We start from the raw sequence: 20152 nt of genomic DNA on the forward strand, positions 1-20152 counted from the left end.
TCACTTGTAAGATTCATATCCTAATGTTGGTACTTATAGATACATAATGAAATGACAAATCATGTCAAGACATGAAATCCCCGAATGTTCAGTAAATAAATTTGTGAGATGCCCCCTCAATATGCATTTTATAATGGGTTTCTCAAACACAACCATAAAATGCGAGAGAGCCATTAACTAAGGTCACGATCAAGTTATACTAGTACACCATATTCCCAACTGTGGTCAATCAAACATCAAACCAAAAAAAAACAGGAACAAAACTTCATTTATTCAACACAGCCGCAACGGCTTCATGAACCCACCAACAGCATCAAGAAAGGAAAAAAAAAAATTAGTGGGCTGAAAAAGAAACATCAGTATGATTCAAACAGAGCCATCAGTATAAATACAATCAAAATTTGGACAAGTACTGCCATAAAAAAACACAAGGTGACAAAGGGATCTCAGGAAAAAGGCTAATGAGAAGAAAAGTGCAGGCAAACCGCGATGTTACAGAAGCCTGGTGTTACTTGCACAGCCCAAAAATATACTGCAAAAGACATGGACACAAATAAGAAAAAGGCTAATACATAAGTTCAATGCAATACCAGTTTACATAATCCACGTGATAACTAATGTCAGATATCGCAAAATAAATAAATTCCTCTATCTGTCACAAGACTCACAACGTTTCCATCACCTACAAGTATACACAATACGGGAACTAAAAAGAAATTTTTGGAAACACACAGCTTGTAACTAGATTAAAAAGTATCTGACTAATCAATTTCTTTTCTACGGCAAAGCCTGAGAAGATCTCACCCAATTTACTAAATTGCTGTTCCATGCTCATTTACAAATTATGGTACTGTTTGCTGGAGGCAAGAGAAGATCTGAGCATATGCTTTGTTCTCAAAGTTCCTAGCAGAGTTATCGGGAAAACGGTGTTGTGACTTGTAGTAATAGTCTGAGAGAGAGCTGTGGTATGAGATCAGAGGAGAATATCAACATGTAGTATTTGCTCGGGGAGAACGCGTCAGTGATACTGGGAGTACCGAGGATGAGAACTACAATCCTAAGGCTTCGAAAAGGATTAAGAATGAGCCAAATATAATCGAGCTGGCTGACCTCGTATGGTACCCCAGACCCAGAGATGTAGAGGCTGACTGGGCTGCAGGTCATAGGGACATCACAGCAGAGCAACCAGCTTAAAGGGCTGCCATCATTAGGTTTGCACAGCTAGGTAAAGTGTCATTGACAAGCAATCTGTCACCTGAGCGAATCATTATAAATTTATAAGTGCCACATACTATAGGTGTTGTGTTATCTGCCCCTCGTTTTTGAGACCAGTCCAAATTCATAACATCAATCTTTGGCCATTCCACAGGTGGGGACAAACACAGCAGACCCGTAGCTCCAGCCACCAAGCCAAACACCTCCCTTAGCAACCTGATCCAGCAACCAACACCATGGTCTTGAGACATGCCATTGAAGGTGCTCAGGTTGACACACAGGATCATAAGGAATTCATGCAAAGTGTGGTCATTGGATGTCCTCAGAAAGCAGTTACAAATCTCAATGTAATTGGTAGTTAAACACCTCTTTCCATGTTAATTAGATTAATGAAAACATGCAAGAAAAGCAGAACACTGGACACAGAGAATACGACTCACTCTATCAGTGTCAATCTTGACAGGAAAAAAGGACATCCATACTTATTTGGTTTCACTCTTCATGTCATCTGAATCCGAATCACTTGCATTGTAACCTAAAGAAAAGCCAAATAAACATGAAAAACAACAAAGGGAACCACTAGAGTCTAGGTAAGAGAGAGGTAGAGAGTACCAGGTTGTTTGTCACCAACTTTCCATGCTGAGGATCGACTCTTGGAAGCTCTATTCAGCCAAGCACGCCCCTGTGTTTTCAGTAGAATAAAAATTGCATAGTAGTCAAACTTCACAGCCAAAAACCATATGAAAGTCAAAAAGAAAACTGTAAGAGCTAGCTCAATTCCTAGTTCCACAAACACTAAATGGGAAATTGGTAAGAAAAAAACCTAGAATTAAATAGAGCCCCAGAGTCCATAGCACCAAAAACACAAACAGGTTGATTTCCGAGAAAACAGAATGCACTAAGGTAAAAAAAAACAGTATCTCCATCTTATGTGTCCATTTTTCTGGACTTGGCAGCAAATAATCTAAAAATTCACCTCAATTAAGCCAATTGGTAACATAAACCAGCAAAACTCAGTTTTTGTATTCAATCAAATGAATCCTAATTCCTACCTAAGAAAGTTTTCTCGGCAAGTAAATACTCCATTAACCATTAAGGTACTGTTTAGATAGATGAGGATTTCAAATGCAATAATTTGACGATTTTAGCCAATAAGACGAACACAAAACTTAGGATTTGACTGTTTACATATAGATTTCGACATTGAGTTTGGAAGCTTTATTATGGTGGATTCCAAGTTACTGTACTTCAACAGAGTAAGTTCAAATCCTTAAGCTTTTCAGTGTTTCACAAGCCACTTATAGTAATACCTCCCAGATTTTCATAAAATCCAACGTCAATTGAAATTCACATCAATTCACACGCACCTAAGAATCTCAATGCCACCCAATGAACCTTAGAACCACAAATAAATAATCAATGCCAAATATGTATTTTCGTTAAAAAAAACTAGTTATTGAAAATCCAAGGGTTGGCCTGATGATCTAGGCTTGTGACTTAAGTTTGCTCCCTCCCAGGCTTAATAAGGCTTGATCACGTAATCCTCCAGTAAAGCCATCCGCTCCCGCTTTCAATCCTCATTCTTGGCTCCTGCTCTCAAATCTCGCTCTCACGAATTTTAGTAGTTTGGGATGTTTTTGAAAGCTCGTGCTCGTCAGGCTACCGCTCAAGTAGGTGCACGCGAATTATGTGACTTAGCTCCAGGTGCTATCAACTCCTTTGGGCCAATTTATACAGGTTCGCCCCAGCTTTAATTGGCCCGCTAGTAGACGGTGGTAAACTAGCCAAGACACGTGAATTATGAAAAGAAACTACAAATTGACTAAGGAAATTGGTACCTTGTGGTCATCTCTGCTTACACCATATCCATTGTGATACATCTGGCCCACCAAAATCTGCATAGCGCCGTCGCCGGCCTTGGCCTCCTTGAGTGTGTCCTGAAACCACCGCTTCACGCAGTCGGAAACCACCGCCGCCAGCGGCAACCGGTTGTTCTGCTGCTGCCCCTCCTGCTGCTGCTGCGGCCGCCGTCCTTCCTCCATCGTCTTCTTATTGAACCTCAACTGCTGCTCCGATTCCACTCGGACCCACCTCCGCTTGTAAGGTTCGGGGGACGGGGCGAACCGGGGTCCCGATATGGGTTTGATGCGCTTCGGACGGTGGTTGCTCGAGGCTATAATTCGAGCGAATTCTTGGAGACTGGCGGTAGGCGGAAGTGATTTTCCCATAAAAGAGAGAGGAGAGAGAGAGAGAGAGAGTACTGGGGTTTTTTTCCTTCCTGTTTAAACGGGGGAATTTGATTTTGGTCCGAGACGCGGTTCGAGTGTTATCCCATACGGGCCATATCGGATTTGGATCCTCCCGGCCCCTTTAAGGGACTTGAAGGTCCTGTCCGTTTTCGGGTTCTTCGCTCGTTCCGGTAATGGAAAATGCTCATTCTACAGACATTGTCGAATATTTTAGTCACGTCAAAAATTATATTTATTTATATCGGATATGAATCTTTCCCGGTCCTTTTAAGAGATTCGACTGTCCTGTCTATTTTCGGATTCTTTCTGAGCACTCGTTCCGGTAATGGTAAATGTTCATTTTAGAGACATCGTCGTGAAATCTAGTCACATCAAAAATCATATTTATAGAATATCATTTGTGATATTTGCGGAATACATTATTTATCTTGTTAAAAAATGAATTTTATTCTAGTTTTGTCAATGGTTTTTAGATCGCATTTTTTCAACATGGGCTTACTGTATTGGGCTTCTCTGTGATCTTTGAATGGAACTTGGACAGTTCCGTGAGTGGGCCCATTAAAGGGGAACTTTGTTGGACAGTTCTGCTGGATTTCAGTGGGCCCAATTCTTCGTCCTTTTTTTTTTTTTTGCAAAAGAACAACAATTGGCTTATCTAGGAGATCAAATTAAAGAAAAAAAAACTTCATAGTAACCGCAAATAAAAAAAACGATGATGGAAACAGGACGGTGTTAGGTTCTAACATTATGCTTGAGGTTTCAAATGAATCCTCGATCGGTTCAGAAAAGGCGGCGTTTTTTTGGGCTTGTAACAAATAAATCTACCACTAGTACGTAATTGGTGTTAGGCAATTCTTGGGCCACAATATATAGCTAATACATAAATTTAAGAGTAAGTACATGTTTCTCGACCAAACAAAGTTTCACGCCATCTTGATTCTATTGACGCATTTTGTTAAAAATTGAAGACAAAAGATGAACAATGGAGGAATAAATGTAAATTTCTCAACCAAACAAAGTTAATTTCGCACCATCTTGATTCTATTGACGCATTCCGTTAAAAATCGGAAACATAAGATGAACATTGGAGGAACGAATGTTTATCTGATTACTTGCACTGAGACGAATCTAAATGATACTCTATATCTATGATGAAACCACCGTTCAACTTTCTTAAAATAAACTTGTAGACAGCAAATATTTCTAAAGTAGTGTTTGTCTATTTTACTTACAGTCAACGAATCGACTAAGAGTTGTTGAGCGTGCTGGAAATGTGGGTGTTTGTGGTGGTGGAGTTTGGTTCCTTGCCATATATCAGGACTTCTTTGGAAGCAAACTTAATGAAGTGAATGGAGATGGAAGAAGAACAACAAAATGGACTTTATTATTCCTCGAGGTAGAAGTCAATCGACTATGAGAACACAATCGAACAGACAGTTACGTTACAAGCTACTCCTAGAGCAAGAAATGTAAAGTACAGATAAAAGTAGAAGCCTTTGGGCGATTGATTGGGGGTTCTAAATATCTTCTATTCTTGTATTTATAGGCTGTCATCGACTTGAAATTCAAATCGTATGGAATTCCCTCCTTCGATTTGAATTAAGTGGCTCCATGCTCCCTATTCTTGCTCCACTATTTGCACGAGGCGGTTACTTCTCCATGATCTCACATGTTCCCAACGTTGTAATTACTCCAACTGCCTGCTTGCATTAACTGTCATGCCCACGATTTGTATGTGACGCATATTCTGAAACGTGTTCAATTGAATATCAACCGTCGATCAGTCCACTTGATTTTTCCTTAACAGGCTTCATATTACATTTTATTAATTAGTCTAAAACGTGTTGACACGTGTAACATTTTGACCCAATCGATCATATTAGACTGAATATTAAATTATGGTGTAAACAAGTAGATGTGATCTTATTTTCTAGTTTTGAATATGTAATCAAACTTCTTTTTTTTGGTATATATATTTTCCTCACTGGTGACTTATAATCTAAATGGCTTACCGTGAAGTAATCAGAATTCATTAAATTAGATAAGCAAAAGTGGCATAAAAAAGTGGCATATCCGCTACTACTTATCACGCTACAAAATGCTTAGAACTCCTGATCAATCATAATTAATGATAGGTTTAGTAAAAAAACGCGGTTAATTATTAATAATTTGTTGTGGTATTTGCATAGCTAATAGTAGCTTTTGTATTTGGAATGGGGTTATGGGATATTCTTGGGTTATTCTGCACTATACAAATTTGATTGGGTTATATAACGGTCTCGGTGCGATTCATTATTTCTAGTTTGAGATTTGGCCGGCCCCAACGAGACACAAGACAGTTATTCTGCACGATGCTCCTCTTGGATTTGCCATAATCAAAATACAAGAAAATGAGACGTTCGTTCGTGGGGTGACAGTGATTTATTTTTTTTCTCGCTTTATGAGTCATTGTTACTTGTTAGTAGAATGAGATATATATATATATTTTTTGGAAAGGAATGAGATATATATTGAGAATATTGATATTGTAACTTTATTCCATGTTTCTAAGATAGTGATATACTCCGGTATATATCAGCCTAGATCACTTTAACTGAGTTGTGTAAATGTATATCCGAATCTTAATAAACTATTCTTTACAGATCAGTTTCGTGGCCGGGTTTACGGAGGTGAATTTCACCTGTTCAAAGTGTATTAGACAGTCTGGATTTCAAAAATACTTTTCATTTTTCTCCGAAAAAATTTCATTAAAATTCGGATCGTCTAAAACACTTTTTGGACGATCGCGATTGATTGTTACTGTAAAAAACTTGTTCACAGCGGCTCCACCGTGAATAAATTTCTCTCATGCTTAATTAGTAATTATCTTTCACACGTAACTCCTTATTCATTTAAGGAGTGGAATAAGAATACCAAACAAATACGAACTTGTCACATCAACGCGGTTATAATTTGAGTCTTTCGGCCGAAAGCACATGACCAGAACAAGACTATTTTACAAGAGTTGATATCTCCTAATGGAGTATTTTATACTTTATAAAACACGACTTTCTAGAACCCTTCAAGGATTTCTCACATCACTGATAACCCTTTCTTCTTATGCTTATCAATATCTTATGGAATTTTTAATTAATGATGGATTCTTCAATTATTTAAATTGAAGTTCACACTTAATTTTATTTACAATTCTCAAAACTTGCCTATTCATTTGGAAACTATTTAGATAAACATGAATTTCGTCGTCAAAGTATTAAACAAAATTTCAATTCAAAAAAAGTATAAAGAAAATTCAAAGGTCATTCGGCCCCGCCAACCTCCCCCCGTGCCAACCTCCCCCCTGAATACAGAAAGACTACACGCACGTCTTTAAAACACAATTTCGGGCATAATTACATCAGAAACTGTTGGATGCAAACAGACCCACGTGCAACGAGCGGCTCCGGACCCAATTGTGTTTAATTAGAGTCGTATTTTTAAGTTGTCTTTCTGGTATTGCTTGTGAGTACGACGTTATTTTTTTCCGACGAACAAGATCATCCCAGATATTTCATCCCTCACGTTATTGAGTGTTTGTCAAGTTTTCCACGGTTTCGTTTGCTCAAAAAATAATCAGAAACAAGATGACGTGAGGGATGAAATGATCGCCAAATAAGATGTGGGGGAGGTGGCTGCGACTGTGGTTCCCCATTTTGTTTGGGGTAGGTGTTTCTTGGCCGGCCGCCTTTCCCTTTTGTCAATATTTATATAAGTATTTGTTTGTTTGACATCATCAATTGGATTTGTTTTAGCGTATGTTGACGAGGACAGCCTTTTGTTTTTCTTAGTTTTGGTGAATTTTGAGTCCCACCCCTGCAGTGTAAAAGCATATGTTATGTGGAAGCGGGGGCCATGTGATGAGCAAACTGATCTCTACATAATACAGTGAGTAATCATAGCAAATTTACTATTTTGGACGGCTGAGATTACATCCAGTTTAAGTAGCGAATTTGTTTGCTACAGGGCCTTCAGATCTTTGTTATGTCGAAGTATCATTTTGTTAAATTTGACAAAGTTGTTTCTGGAAAGTCACGGCTATTTTATGTCTTGAACTCAATTACAATGAATAGCAAAAGTACCACATGAAATTTTTACCAACAAAAAAACGAAAAATGTACCACAAGAAACACTGCCAAATAAATCGCAAGAATGGATTAGCATATAGTGGGGAGAAGTTATGCCGCGAGGTTAACCCAAGACATTCGGTCAGGTAAGAATGAGAAAACAAGTTTTGTTTTCCATGAGGTCACATAATCGGATCTCACAGAGGACAATTAACATTCCAAAACTTAATGGGAGGGTTTGCCTAGTTGGCGGTTGCGTTAACTTCAGGACCGTAGCCGATATAAAAAAAAAAACCTTCAAGAGCCTAGAATTAGTCGAGATGCAAGCAATGGCCATGGACATCCGGTTATCATTTTCTTTTTGGTTGATAAGTAGGATTCTTTTTAAAGCTCAAAGCCTCAAACCAAGCAAGCAATGGAACTATCTAGGCCGTAACACAACCCCAAGCACATCCCAAACCTCACACAAATACTTGATCTTCTCTGTTTCCTGAAGTCCTCTCGACACTACCGATACATTTCGGAATAGCCATTACGTATCGGAAAAGGTATGCATAAAATACTTTAAACTCTAATTAAAGTATAGGAAAATTCTAAAATCAGCCCAATAGGCTGATAATAGTAAGTGTGTGAATGTGTATCAAAGGGTGTATAAAGTATACAGGAATACGTGTTTTCTTTGTCTTCAAGTATGTTTATCGTCAGCCCAGTGGGCTGACTGGGCTGACGATAGCAAGACCGTAAAGTATATATTCTAATAGATTTTTATTGTCAGTGATCCTGCACGTGAAGCAAAAATAGAATTGTTTGTGCGAGGATGGAGTGGGTAATATAATCCATCATTCGTTCTTGGGGATACGATTCAACTCTTCGAATAATACTATTCGAATCGGAACTGGATATTCCTTGTTATTTTCGAAAAATGTTTAGATTTACGTAGCTTGCAGAACGATGCATGTACACGCAGGAAAATCTTTCCTTATTGAATTTTTGAAAAGTGCAATGTTCTCATGAATGATACGGAGTAAATTTATAATAATTCACTCTAAATTTCTCATTTATAGATTTTGGAAACTCTATCATCATATTCTTCTTTTATTGGTGTGATATTTTAAGCTTGCTAATTTATCTATATGTGATAAATTTCTTCACATATCACTCCGCTTGGTTCACCATTTTGAGAGTAACTTTTACTCTCGGCATAATTTTCAATAAATTTCTCTCTCTATCTCTCTCCACTCATTACCACTCAACTCTCAAAAATAACTTTCTAAAACCTCAACCACAATCTATTGTTTTGTCAAATTATCATTTTTCTCAAACAAGATATACATTTCGGATAAGCGTGATCCTCAGATATACATCCCAAACGAGAGTTCTAGATCGGTGCGGCTCGTAGCCGAATGGCACTATCTCATTCTTTCCATATGGAAGGTGAGAGTTCAACTCTCCTCAGGGGCGTAAGTGATTGGTGTGATAGTTGATGTCGTTTGGGCTTCCCTCATTTAGCGGTACCCTCTCCATCCCTTTAAGGATAGACTAGACATCTAACGAGTGGAAAAAAAAAAACACACACACACAGAGTTCTAGGCACAAAGGGTGACCTCCCAACCGTTCTAGACCCCATTCCGTGAACACTCTTTTTCTACTTTTTTTTTGATTTTGTCCTTATTCAAATAAAGACAAAATTTAAAAAAAAATCCCTATTGGAACAACACCCTAATCTCTTAAAGGATAACGATCTCAGGCCCCCTTTGATAAACGGATTGGATTGCTAAGGTGATGATATTTTTATTTTTTTTGATCAACAAAAGATAAAATTTTATTAACTCATAACACAGAGTACAGAGCTAAAAGGATCATGGATATACCGGCCTGACCATCCATAACCCTCATCTCCTAACCACGTGAAGAAAACTGGTGATGATATTAGTAATACTTTGTTTAGTTTTCAAAATTTGTCCGGATTGATAGTCCTATGGGATGAACAATCCGGCCCATAGAGGGTATTAGCAATACCCCTTGGGAGGACCGAGGGACCATACTGCGCAACGTGCAGTGCGGGGCAAATTGCCGCCACTCCGATCTCGCTCTGATGATCAAAAACGTTCATTTCATAGAGTTCGTTGAGTAGAACAAGTGTACCTAAACGTTCTCTATTTTTGTATTTTAGATGATGGATTGAAGATGTTTTTAGGCACTGAAAGGGTGGTTGCCCACACATGTGTCAAGTTCTTGCTTGCATATACACAGCTGGAAAGTTCTTGCTTGCATGTACACAGCTGGATTGACCGTGCCGGAAACCGACCCATCATATAAAAACAAGAAGCATCAGGCTCCATTCCGCTTTCTCTCAAAACCTTTTTTTTTCAAAAAGAAGATAATTTCAAGATTAACATAACGAAAATGAAAATTAATTTTTTACGAGTAATTTTTTGCACCGTTTAAAAGATCTCAATGAGATTTATCAAATAAGATCCATATTGATAGAAAAATTATTTACGTAAAGACATAATTTTTTAACTTAAAATTACCTTATTTTTGAAAAAAATAAAGTTTTTCAAGAAAGTGGAATACCCCCTCAATGTCATTTCTCAAAGTACTCCATTCGTCTCTTATTTAGAGTCCAATATTTCATTTTAGGCCGTCACTTAATAAATGTTCATTTTGTAAAGTTAATAGATAAAAGTTGGTATATTGTCTATTTTATCCTAAAAGAAAATTTCCTTTTAAAAAAAGTTAGTAAGTAAAAGTGTAATGATGATAGGTAAGTAGAAAAAGTGAAAAAAAAAATTGATGTGAAATATATAATGATGCATTTTTAATACGGAGTAAGTTGAAGCTACGAAGCAAAACAATTAAAAGATACGGAAAATAGTAAATAAAGCCATCCAATGAAATGAAACACGTTTTATTCCATTACCAACAAACCACAGAACACACACATCAGGAAACGTCCACATCCTGTCCCGGTCCGTTCCCTCGGGCTTGACGCCGGACAAAGCAACCACGCCTTAAACGACAAAAACGCACAAAACAACAAAATAGGAGTATCCCAATCTCACATATGTGGTGTAAAACTCCTGCACGCGATGATAAGCGACAAATTCAGAAAAACCCAAATTTATAAAGCAAGGACGAGACCCGGGACGGAAATTCCGACCCGATCCGACACGCTGCTTTCCCAAACAGACGGGCAATGGAGGGCGTTAATCGACGACGAAGATGCGGACGAGAAATCGGACGGCGAGGATCGGCCCGCGTCGCCGAATCGGGTGACAGTCAAGGACGTGTTGAAGTACTCCCTGACCTGGGTGATTATCCCATCCGCCGTGACGGTCCAGGCGTGGATCCAGGAGATGGAGCGGCGGTGGTCGCAGCCCTCGACAAGGACGGTGGATCCGAAGGCGGCGACGGACTGGGGCACGAATTTGAACGAGGAGGTGGAGCAGCCGGTGAGGAGGCGCATCATAAACTGGTGGGAGGGGGGGCCATGGAACCACCACTCGAGGTCGGGGGCAAGGAGCTTGTGCACTGTGTCGACGTCACGAGCGCTCAAGGCTTCATACAGGGCGAGCACCACCCTTTGGATTTTTGATTCCTCCAGAATTTCTAGTGAGTTAGCCAGTTCTTGCGGAACGAAGCTCTAGAGAGTGAAGATTTAGAGAGAGAGAGAGAGAGAGAGAGAGAGAGAGAAGGGATGGTGAGCTTAAAGAGAAGATGAGGGGTGTTTATATAGAACGACCAAGGGGCAGACTTGTCTTTTTGAGAGTCAAACCGTCAAGCCAACCTTTTTGACGCTGCTTTTGTTTGTCAGACTGCCAGTGAAGGAGACAGGCTGCAGAAGGTACAGTGTAACTTCTGTTGTGCATAAAATAAAACAAAATAGCATTCCTGCCCTGCGTTTCATTTTAAAATTAACATATATTTAAAAAAAACAAAAAAAAATTAACATTACGTAGTAGTATAATATCTTTTTGCCAATATTGTACAGTATAAGGTTAGTATATGGTGCATTAAAATTCTGAAACGGAAAGATCACTGACGTTGAAGAAATACCGTATTGTTTTAGACGTCATTGGAGCCATGATGGACCCTATATATATATGCAAAAAAATTTTGATAACCGTGAAAAGAATATGGCACTATTCCAAGATGTATTGAAGTTAGTAAAATATGTATTAAAGATAACCAGACATGTTAATAAAGAGAACAAGACCAGTTACATAGTCCTTCAAAAGCTCTTCGCGTCTGTTCCCAATCTTTGTTTTCGCTTTTAATTCTTATAGTTACGAATTTTAGTAGTTCGAAATGTTTTTAAAAGACATTTTCACGGTCATACTTTCGATTTCTCTCATACGCACGCGCTCGCGTTTTGTGAGTCACGTGACATCCCCACACGGGAAACAGGTGTCCAAACGTATCCGGTTTGTAAACCTGCAAACAGTTCAAAAACTCTGCATTAATTCTTGCTTCCACTCATGAGTAACGAGTAAAAATGAGCGTGGTGACTCTCGTCCGCGTATAGGAAAAAGGTTTCCACACGTATATATCCAGTTGTAATCATGCACATTTCAAGTGAGCTCCCCCTAAGGTTGCAAACGAACCAAGTCGCTCGCGAGCGGCTCGTGACTCGGCTCGTTCGAGCTCGGTTCATCAAGCAAATGAACGAGCTCGAGCCAACATTTTCAGCTCGTTTCATAAACGAGCCGAGCTCGAGTCACTTGATGTTCGGCTCGCGAGCTGCCATATACAGTACATACATATACCAAACGAGCCATTCGAGCCGAGCTCGAGCTTACATATACATATATATATATATATATATACATATATATATATATATATATATATACACACACATACATATACCAATACCCATACATGTACCGAACGAGCCATTCGAGCCGAGCTCGAGCTTTTGAATATATGTTCGAGCCGAGTTCGAGCCCACATATTTCAGCTCGATTCGAGCTCGAGCCGAGCTCGAGCTGAGGAAAACTAAGGCGAGCCGAGCTCGAGCAAAGCAAAACTCGGCTCGACTCGGCTCGTTTGCAGCCCTAACTCCCCCCAGCTAGTCACTACAATATGTTTTTTTTTTTTTCAAACCAATATACATGAGGTTAGCGTGGTAATATTATGTTAGTCAATGGGAGTTCAAAGACTATCCATAGCTCTAAAAACTCCAAACATGTTTTCCGTAAAACTCGAACATTGATCACTACTAGGGGAGGGAGGAGAACATTCCATTAGCAAAACTGCTACGTTAGATAGCAAGTTGGGGAAGGCGGGAACATCGTTCGAACCCTCACCAGATGAGTAAACACGTGAGATCCCTGATTACCATTTAGGGAAGGTGCTTCCTCCCTTTCAATTTTATTAATTATTTTTGTTGGCGTCAATTTTATTTATTTTTTATTTTTTATTTTTTTCCTTACTTGTCTTACAGTATACAATATTTCTCCCCTTATTACGTTGTCTTCTCCTTCAAACACGGTTAACTTGGTCAAACAAAATGATAAAAATATCCTCTCTTGGACCGTAAACGCCACAGGTATTGTCAAAGCGCTAGCTGCAATGAAAAAGAATAAATTCTTTACACCGTCAGTATAAATATTTGTTTTCTCCAAATCAATTACATCGCGCTACGTTGCAAAACAGTGGTCCCAATCAATAAAACAAGGTGACGTGGCGCAATATAATTGATTTGAAGGAAATAAATGTTTACACCGGCGGTGTAAAGAGTTTATTCTCGCAGTGACAAGTACTGAACAATTTTTGATCGAAGCGTTGCATGGAGATCGAGCTAAACATAAATCTTTCAAGCCTACTATTAGTCCCAATAACAAATTTAAATTGGCTTACCAGCTACATTCTAACTTCCTAATATAAACTCAAGACAGATCACCGAAAAAAAAATAGCCAAAAAAAAAAAAATTCAACTGTGTACCAAAAAACAAATTCACATACCCAGCAAAACTGCTACCGACACAGATTTTTTAAAACAGACAGCGCGTATAGATGGGCTTTGGACCTATTTTGGGTCTTGTAAAGATGATCGGAGCCGCTCATTTTGTTTAAAACATCTTGTTTAAGGTTTCTATAAAAAACCAGCCCATTTGGATATTGGTAAGGGGGTTTACGAAACACCAAACTTTGCTTCAAAAAACAGGCTATTTTCTGAAGCAAAGTTGGGTGTTTCGTAAACCCCTTTACCGATAGCCAAATGAGCTGATTTTCAACGGTAACCTTAAACAAGATGTTTTGAACAAAATAAGCGGCTCCGATCGCTTTGTAGAACCCAAAACGGGTCCAAAGTTCATCTGTACACATTGTCTGTTTGCGAAAATCTGTGCGTATAGCGCTGTTACTCCACTGGTGCTAGCTGGAAGTTCTGAGCTAGTCACTACAATATGGAGCAGTAGAAAACAGTCTGTTCATTTTTTCAATGAAATATTCTCTTTTTCATTTCGGACATACCGTGATCAACAAGGAAAGTTTCAATTCGAGGCCCGCATTAAACGGCAACAGGCCCAGGAAGAGGTCCACATTTTCGTGCTTGCGCGGCGCCGAGCGTCTACTTTTTCTTCATTCTGTCATACTATAGTATAGTAGTATACTATAATTGACCTTTGCTTCACTCGAACATAGTACTAAATTATATAATATAGTCCTCCACTTTTACTCCCTCAAGTTTGTTTGGTTTTTAAGATTTTGGTGAACTCGAGGTTGAGCTCAGGCTCACCAAAAGTATGGCAAGCTGAGCTCAAGCCTAATCGGACTAGGTTTGAGTCGAGCTTGAACTTGTTCACGAACTTTAGTGAGTCAAAGAAATCATATGTTTATGCTTGCATATAGGGTTGCAAATGAGCTGAATTTTACCGTGCTCAAACTTGTTCATTAAGTTTTTAACGAACTCGAGCCGGAGCTCGAGCTCTGTGAAAACTTGACAAGTCGAGCTCGTTCACGAGCTTTAACGGGCAAACAAAGAACGTATATATATCCTTGCATAGGTCTAATACAACCAAAAATATTTTGATTGTAAAGGTATATATCTGTTATTTTCCTATACTCTACAACAACAACAAAAATCTCAATTTTTAAATAATATATAATAACATGTAATATATTTTTGTAAGGATTCTGCATTAGGGTATGAAAATGCTAATGCTAATTATAATAATTAATGTAAAAAGTCTACTAAGTCTTATCTAGCGAGCCAACTTGAGTCGAGCCTCTACTGGCTTGTGTTTGGCTTGATAACAAAAATGAGCTTAGAATTTGGACTTGAGCTTGTTTATTATGTCTCGAGTCGAGCTCGAACGAGCTTTTACCGAGCAGAGTCTCAAGCGGCTCGTGAGCGGCTTTGTTCGTTTGCAGCTCTACTTCAACGGACAACTAGTTCGCGAACAACTCAATCTTTCACTGCCCTATTTAGGAACCCGTGTTCGCTTTGGGCCTCTAAAACCAACCTCTTTTTTTGCGCACAGTCCCTAATAAATTTTATCTATAATTATTACTTTTATTTCTGTATCTATATATCTCTCTTACCACTTTATAGTTTATACCCAAAAGCTAGTTTCCCTCAAAACTCATGCATAGCCTAAAATGAATACGAGCATCTCAAATCAGGGCCCAGTAATTCCACATGACTAGTGTCCATAAAGATATGCAAAGTCGATTTTCACATTCCATGGAATATTTTCCGGATGAGAAATTCCCGGCCAACTGCAATTGTATTGCTTATTATGCTGCCCACTTAATTGACGTGGCTAACATTCCCCTCTCCACCTTCTCTCTTCGTCATCGGCTGCTTATCAACAATTAAAATACAGTGATTGTTAATGGAGGGATTGGTCGGATGTGAACATGAAAATGAGAGGCTTATTATTCCGAGTTTGACTCTGACCGCCAATAAAAAAAAAATTTCACTAGCTGTTTTTTTCCGATTATTTACTGAAGAATTTTGTGATTAGTCAAGGTGCATATAAACTAGTTCAATCGAATAAGAATACATGTTTCCACTAAGATATGGAATCACAATATATTATTCTATGAATCAATGTGGGAAAAAGAAAAAAAAAAAAAAAGAGGAACTTTTCAAGTGCTCTCGTATGTTTCGGGCCCTGTTTAATTGATGCCGAAGAATAGTTCTACGAATATTCTTGACCAACTTTCTTTCTTTTTTTTGGGTTTTTCAATCAGTGAAGTTACATTCTGATCCAAAAAAAAAATCAGTGAAGTTACATTAACAGCCGTCGTTTGACGGGCATGCACCCAATATTTGTAGGACTTTTATGTAATTTGATCTAGCAAAAAAAAAAATAGTAAAAGTCTTTTACTAGATCATGAATAGTCCATTTCGTGAAATAAGACTGCGCGATCCCATATTATAACTGGTTATAGGATGATTTCAACTCTACTTGTCAATAAAATAAGAACAACACCAGATATAATGAGGTCCCGTTTCCACTAAAAACTTTACGCATTTTACCATCTCGTTTCTACTAACAAAAAACACTAAAAACTTAAAGTATTTTACCAATTGGTTTTCACTAATAAAAAAGTTTTTACCTACTCAATTAACAATTTTTTCACTCACATACCCAGCAAAAACTTTTTTACTATCGGGAACAACTTAACATTTTTCAACAATTTATTTACTACCGGAAATACCTAACAACTTTTCAACCACATTAAAAATCTACAAATTTTTAACTACCGGAAGTACATTGTTGTTTATTTTGTTATTAGTATTTTATTTTTAAGAAGTAAGAGGAAGAAGCTATAGACATTAAAAAAATGAAAATTAAGGATACTACGTTAGATAGCAAGCTGGGGAAGGCGGGAACATCGTTCGAACCCTCACCAGATGAGTAAACACGTGAGATCCCTGATTACCATTTAGGGAAGGTGCTTCCTCCCTTTCAATTTTATTAATTATTTTTGTTGACGTCAATTTTTTTATTATTTTTTTTATTATTTTTTATTTTTTTTTCCTTACTTGTCTTACAATATACAATATTTCTCCCCTTATTACGTTGTCTTCTCCTTCAAACACGGTTAACTTGGTCAAACAAAATGATAAAAATATCCTCTCTTGGACCGTAACGCCACAGGTATTGTCAAAGCGCTAGCTGCAATGAAAGAGAATAAATTCTTTACACCGTCGGTATAAACATTTGTTTTCTCCAAATCAATTACATCACGCTACGTTGCAAAACAGTGGTCTCAATCAATAGAACACGGCGACGTGGCGCAATATAATTGATTTGAAAGAAATAAATGTTTACACCGGCGGTGTAAAGAGTTTATTCTCGCAGTGACAAATACTGAACAATTTTTGATCGAAGCGTTGCATGGAGAGCTAAACATAAATCTTTCAACCCTACTATTAGTCCCAATAACAAATTTAAATTGGCTTACCAGCTACATTCTAACTTCCAAATATAAACTCAAGACAGATCACCGAAAAAAAAATAGCCAAAAAAAAAAAAAAATTCAACTGTGTACCAAAAAACAAATTCTACGTACTACTACATGAACACATGTTTTCCTACAAATGCCAATAATGTGGAATAACGAATGGGACAAGCGTGATGAAATTATCAATACTGATGCTTGCCGTCTATTGCAGAGCATCAACGGCTCAAATGGAAACAACACCCATGTTATCCCTAACAACAAGGTCCCCGAATTCGCTTAATTGGTACTGGAACTCTTTTCCTGGATGTGTTCTCTCTACTCTCTCATGAATCTTCTATTTTTGGAAGTTCTTTGGCTTACAAAATTGTGAGTCCGTTCGAAATGGCCAATAAGAGGAAAAAAAGTTTGGACTGGGACCATTAAAAATGCTAAAACCACACATACTTACATTTACAAAAACACTTGTGCTTTCACAAAAACACTTGTGTTCTTGTGGGTGTGGTTGAAGAGTTTGTCTCAAACTACTTGTTCTAGAGAGGGAGGGGGTGGGACAAAGTTATTTCTCTTCTCTATACAAAGGATTAAGCGAAGCAATAATCGTACAAAACTAGCCTGATTAAATTTCTAAGATATAAATAATAAAGTTATCACTCTTTTTAACAGTTTAAACTTTTAGGTCATGAGTCGGTGGTTAACAATTTAGTAATTTTACAAAGCAGGCAACAAACAGATCATGTTTTCGAATTTCACCACCTTCCTAATAATAAGTTACTCATTTTTAACCCGTTTAAGGAGAAAAGTCTTGTTAGACGTGAGAGAGCACGTAGAAGGTATAAATAACAAAATTATCACTCTCTCTAACAACTTAATTTTTTAGATGAGTTAGTGGTTAACAATCCAATAACTCAAATATTAGATAGTACGTACTAGTTAACCGGATAAAACCAACTCTAACGACGTGAGACCCACATTGCCATTCTCCAAACCTATGAAATAAAGTAGCCTAACAAGGGTACCCTTCTCATTGCTCTCAATTCTAGGGCAGTGCGTCTTTAAGCCCATGCCTAGAGCTTCTAATTTTAAGACGTGCATGTGTATGTCTCGTCGTTGTATTATTGTTACTGTATATCAATGAAATGTTACTTTCTTTGCTGATTAAAAAAAAAACCATTGATCGATTCAGAGAGAGATGATCATTACTCTAGAACTTCATATTTTTATGTAGAATACAAGAATTATAGAAATTAGAGAGAATCCATTCTTCAGTAGTAATTTCCCATTTCAAAAGGGAAAAAAATTGTAATAATGTTTGCATGACATATACAAAATGTCAATGTTCAACAAGGAAATTTAAATTCACATCAAGTTTCCCCCGCGTCCAATAAGCTTGAGTCGCCCCTGTTTCATTGCGTATGGAGTAGTATTTTATACAAACAGCACGAGACCCGGCACAGATTTTCCGACCTGATCCGACACGCTGCTTTCCCAAACAGGCGGGCAATGAAGAGGATTATTATTGGGCGAGTACGACGATATAGACGAGGAACAGGGCGTCAAGGATTGAGCTGGGTTGCCGAGGCGGGTGACAGTCAAGGACGTGTTGAAGTACTCCCTGACCTGCGTGATGATCCCGTCCTTGACGGTCCAGGCGTGGACCCAGGAGATGGAACGGGTGGGATCGCAGCCCTCGACGAAGACCGCCGATCCGAAGGCGGCGATGGACTGGGCCACGAACTCGAAGGGGGTGGACGACGCGGAGGAGCCGGTGAGGAGGCGCATCATGAACTGGTGGGAGGGTGGTCCGTGGAACCACCACTCGAGGTCGGGGGCGAGGAGCTTGTGCACCGTGTCCCCGTCTCGAGTGCTCAGCGCTTCGTATAGGGTGAACACCACCCTTTCGTTTAACCTAGTACTAGATTCCTCCAGCGTATCCTGTGAGTTAGCCAATCCTTCCATTAACGTAAAACTCCACACACATACAGAGAGAGAGAAAGAGAGATGAAATGTGGAGTAGTAGAGAAGGGTTGGTGGGGAATAAGGTGGCAGTGAAGAGGGAGAGTCAGAGAGGGGGGTTTTATAGAGGAGAGAGAGGAGGGACAGAGAGTCTTTTGGTAATGTTTGATTTATGGTCGAAGTGGTCAAGCCTTTGATCCTGTCTCTCTATGGGTAGGGTATAGAGAAACAAACCAAATTCACAAGCGGAGCACTTCAATATTGCTTTAGTTTAATTGGAAATAAGTGTCATGATCAACTGCACGGGTTAACTAGCAAGTAACTTGTTCAAACTTAGTTATTTTGAAAGCTTGCCCCAGCGGAAGGGGAAGACCAACTTAGTTATTTTGAAAGCTTGCCCCAGCAGAAAGGGGAAGACCCTTTGCCTATGCCTAGGAGTGGGCAGGGTTAATTGACTTCTCTCCGGAGCTGATACCGCGATTTACCTAGCGGATCAGAGCGGTAGTTGCTTCAGATCGTCCGGAGGTTTATACTTTATAGATGGGTCCAATTAATGGCCCTCTTGTGGGGTGCTCCTTCGTCACAAGAAAAAGAAAAAAAAAAAAAACTTGGTGACATGCCAAGCAGTATAATATCCTTCGGCTTTAATTCAGCGAGAAGTCTTAAATCGAAATTTGATTAGACGAAGCTTTGTTTGATTTATAGATACTTTTTAAATTCTTCTCGTCACGACGATGCAATAATGCTCAAAAATTTGACGAAAAAACTAACAAATACGAAAAAAATTTAAATAAGGACAAAAAAAAAAAGCCAAATGACTTATTATGCTGAACAAGCCCTACTTACCCTTAAAATCTGAGTGAACTTTCAATTATTGGGGCACTTTCAATTACTGGGGCCTAGGTACGTACCAATTGTTTACTACCCAAGCCCTAGCAAAACTGTAAAAGCACCAGCAAAAATAAAAGTACACTAGATAAAGAATTCTTGTTATAGCAATGCACAGAATTTTACCGTAGAACACAACAGTGTCTAAAACCGTTTGATGCATATGAATTTAAATACATTGAATGGCTCTATGTTTTAAAGTTATGCATATGAATTTAAATACATTTTGCGAATTTTGTGGCTCGAGATGCCGTTGTGTTTTATTTTATGATTTTTTTGGGTTACATTTACGAATTTTTGTGGTGCTGTTTACAAATTCCT

At 38.5% G+C, this 20152-nt stretch overlaps 3 protein-coding genes across 5 annotated transcripts; all 3 read right to left on the reverse strand.

The window, feature by feature from the left end:
- Positions 1–234: 234 nt before the first annotated feature.
- LOC131301580 (uncharacterized) lies at positions 235–3641 on the reverse strand. Of its 3 annotated transcripts, XR_009191336.1 has the most exons (5): positions 3054–3541; positions 1828–1897; positions 1656–1750; positions 805–1255; positions 235–532 (listed from the first exon to the last, which is right to left on the reverse strand). XR_009191336.1 is itself a non-coding variant. In XM_058327941.1 (4 exons), exons 1-3 carry the CDS (start codon positions 3441–3443, stop codon positions 1698–1700), a joined length of 513 nt encoding a protein of 170 aa, XP_058183924.1. In that variant the 5' UTR covers positions 3444–3641; the 3' UTR covers positions 235–532; positions 1656–1697. The 3 variants fall into 3 exon arrangements, 2 of the variants coding, with proteins under 2 accessions (XP_058183924.1, XP_058183925.1); XM_058327941.1 differs by lacking the exon at positions 805–1255 and having other exon boundaries at positions 3054–3641; XM_058327942.1 differs by lacking the exons at positions 235–532; positions 805–1255 and adding an exon at positions 1264–1431.
- A 6818-nt stretch (positions 3642–10459) lies between these two features.
- LOC131300947 (wound-induced protein 1-like) lies at positions 10460–11280 on the reverse strand. Its single transcript, XM_058327014.1, has one exon. It carries the CDS (start codon positions 11034–11036, stop codon positions 10689–10691), a length of 348 nt encoding a protein of 115 aa, XP_058182997.1. The 5' UTR covers positions 11037–11280; the 3' UTR covers positions 10460–10688.
- A 6945-nt stretch (positions 11281–18225) lies between these two features.
- Positions 18226–19146, reverse strand: LOC131300946 (wound-induced protein 1-like). Its single transcript, XM_058327013.1, has one exon. The coding sequence runs from the start codon at positions 18944–18946 to the stop codon at positions 18416–18418; it is 531 nt and encodes a 176-aa protein (XP_058182996.1). The 5' UTR covers positions 18947–19146; the 3' UTR covers positions 18226–18415.
- Positions 19147–20152: the final 1006 nt, after the last annotated feature.

Source organism: Rhododendron vialii, chromosome 9a, assembly GCF_030253575.1.
Source record: "Rhododendron vialii isolate Sample 1 chromosome 9a, ASM3025357v1".
NCBI lineage: Eukaryota > Viridiplantae > Streptophyta > Magnoliopsida > Ericales > Ericaceae > Rhododendron > Rhododendron vialii.

What these genes read in the sequence shown, in the direction of transcription:
- LOC131301580 (XM_058327941.1), bottom strand. Translation starts at nt 3,443, where the DNA reads ATGGGAAAATCACTTCCGCCTACCGCCAGTCTCCAAGAATTCGCTCGA. An exon ending in TAAGCAGAGATGACCACAAG is followed by an intron (nt 1,898 to 3,053) that starts GTACCAATTTCC and finishes CTGAAAACACAG; the next exon opens with GGGCGTGCTTGGCTGAATAG. An exon ending in AGTTGGTGACAAACAACCTG is followed by an intron (nt 1,751 to 1,827) that starts GTACTCTCTACC and finishes GCTTTTCTTTAG; the next exon opens with GTTACAATGCAAGTGATTCG.
- LOC131300947 (XM_058327014.1), bottom strand. Translation starts at nt 11,036, where the DNA reads ATGATGCGCCTCCTCACCGGCTGCTCCACCTCCTCGTTCAAATTCGTG.
- LOC131300946 (XM_058327013.1), bottom strand. Translation starts at nt 18,946, where the DNA reads ATGGAAGGATTGGCTAACTCACAGGATACGCTGGAGGAATCTAGTACT.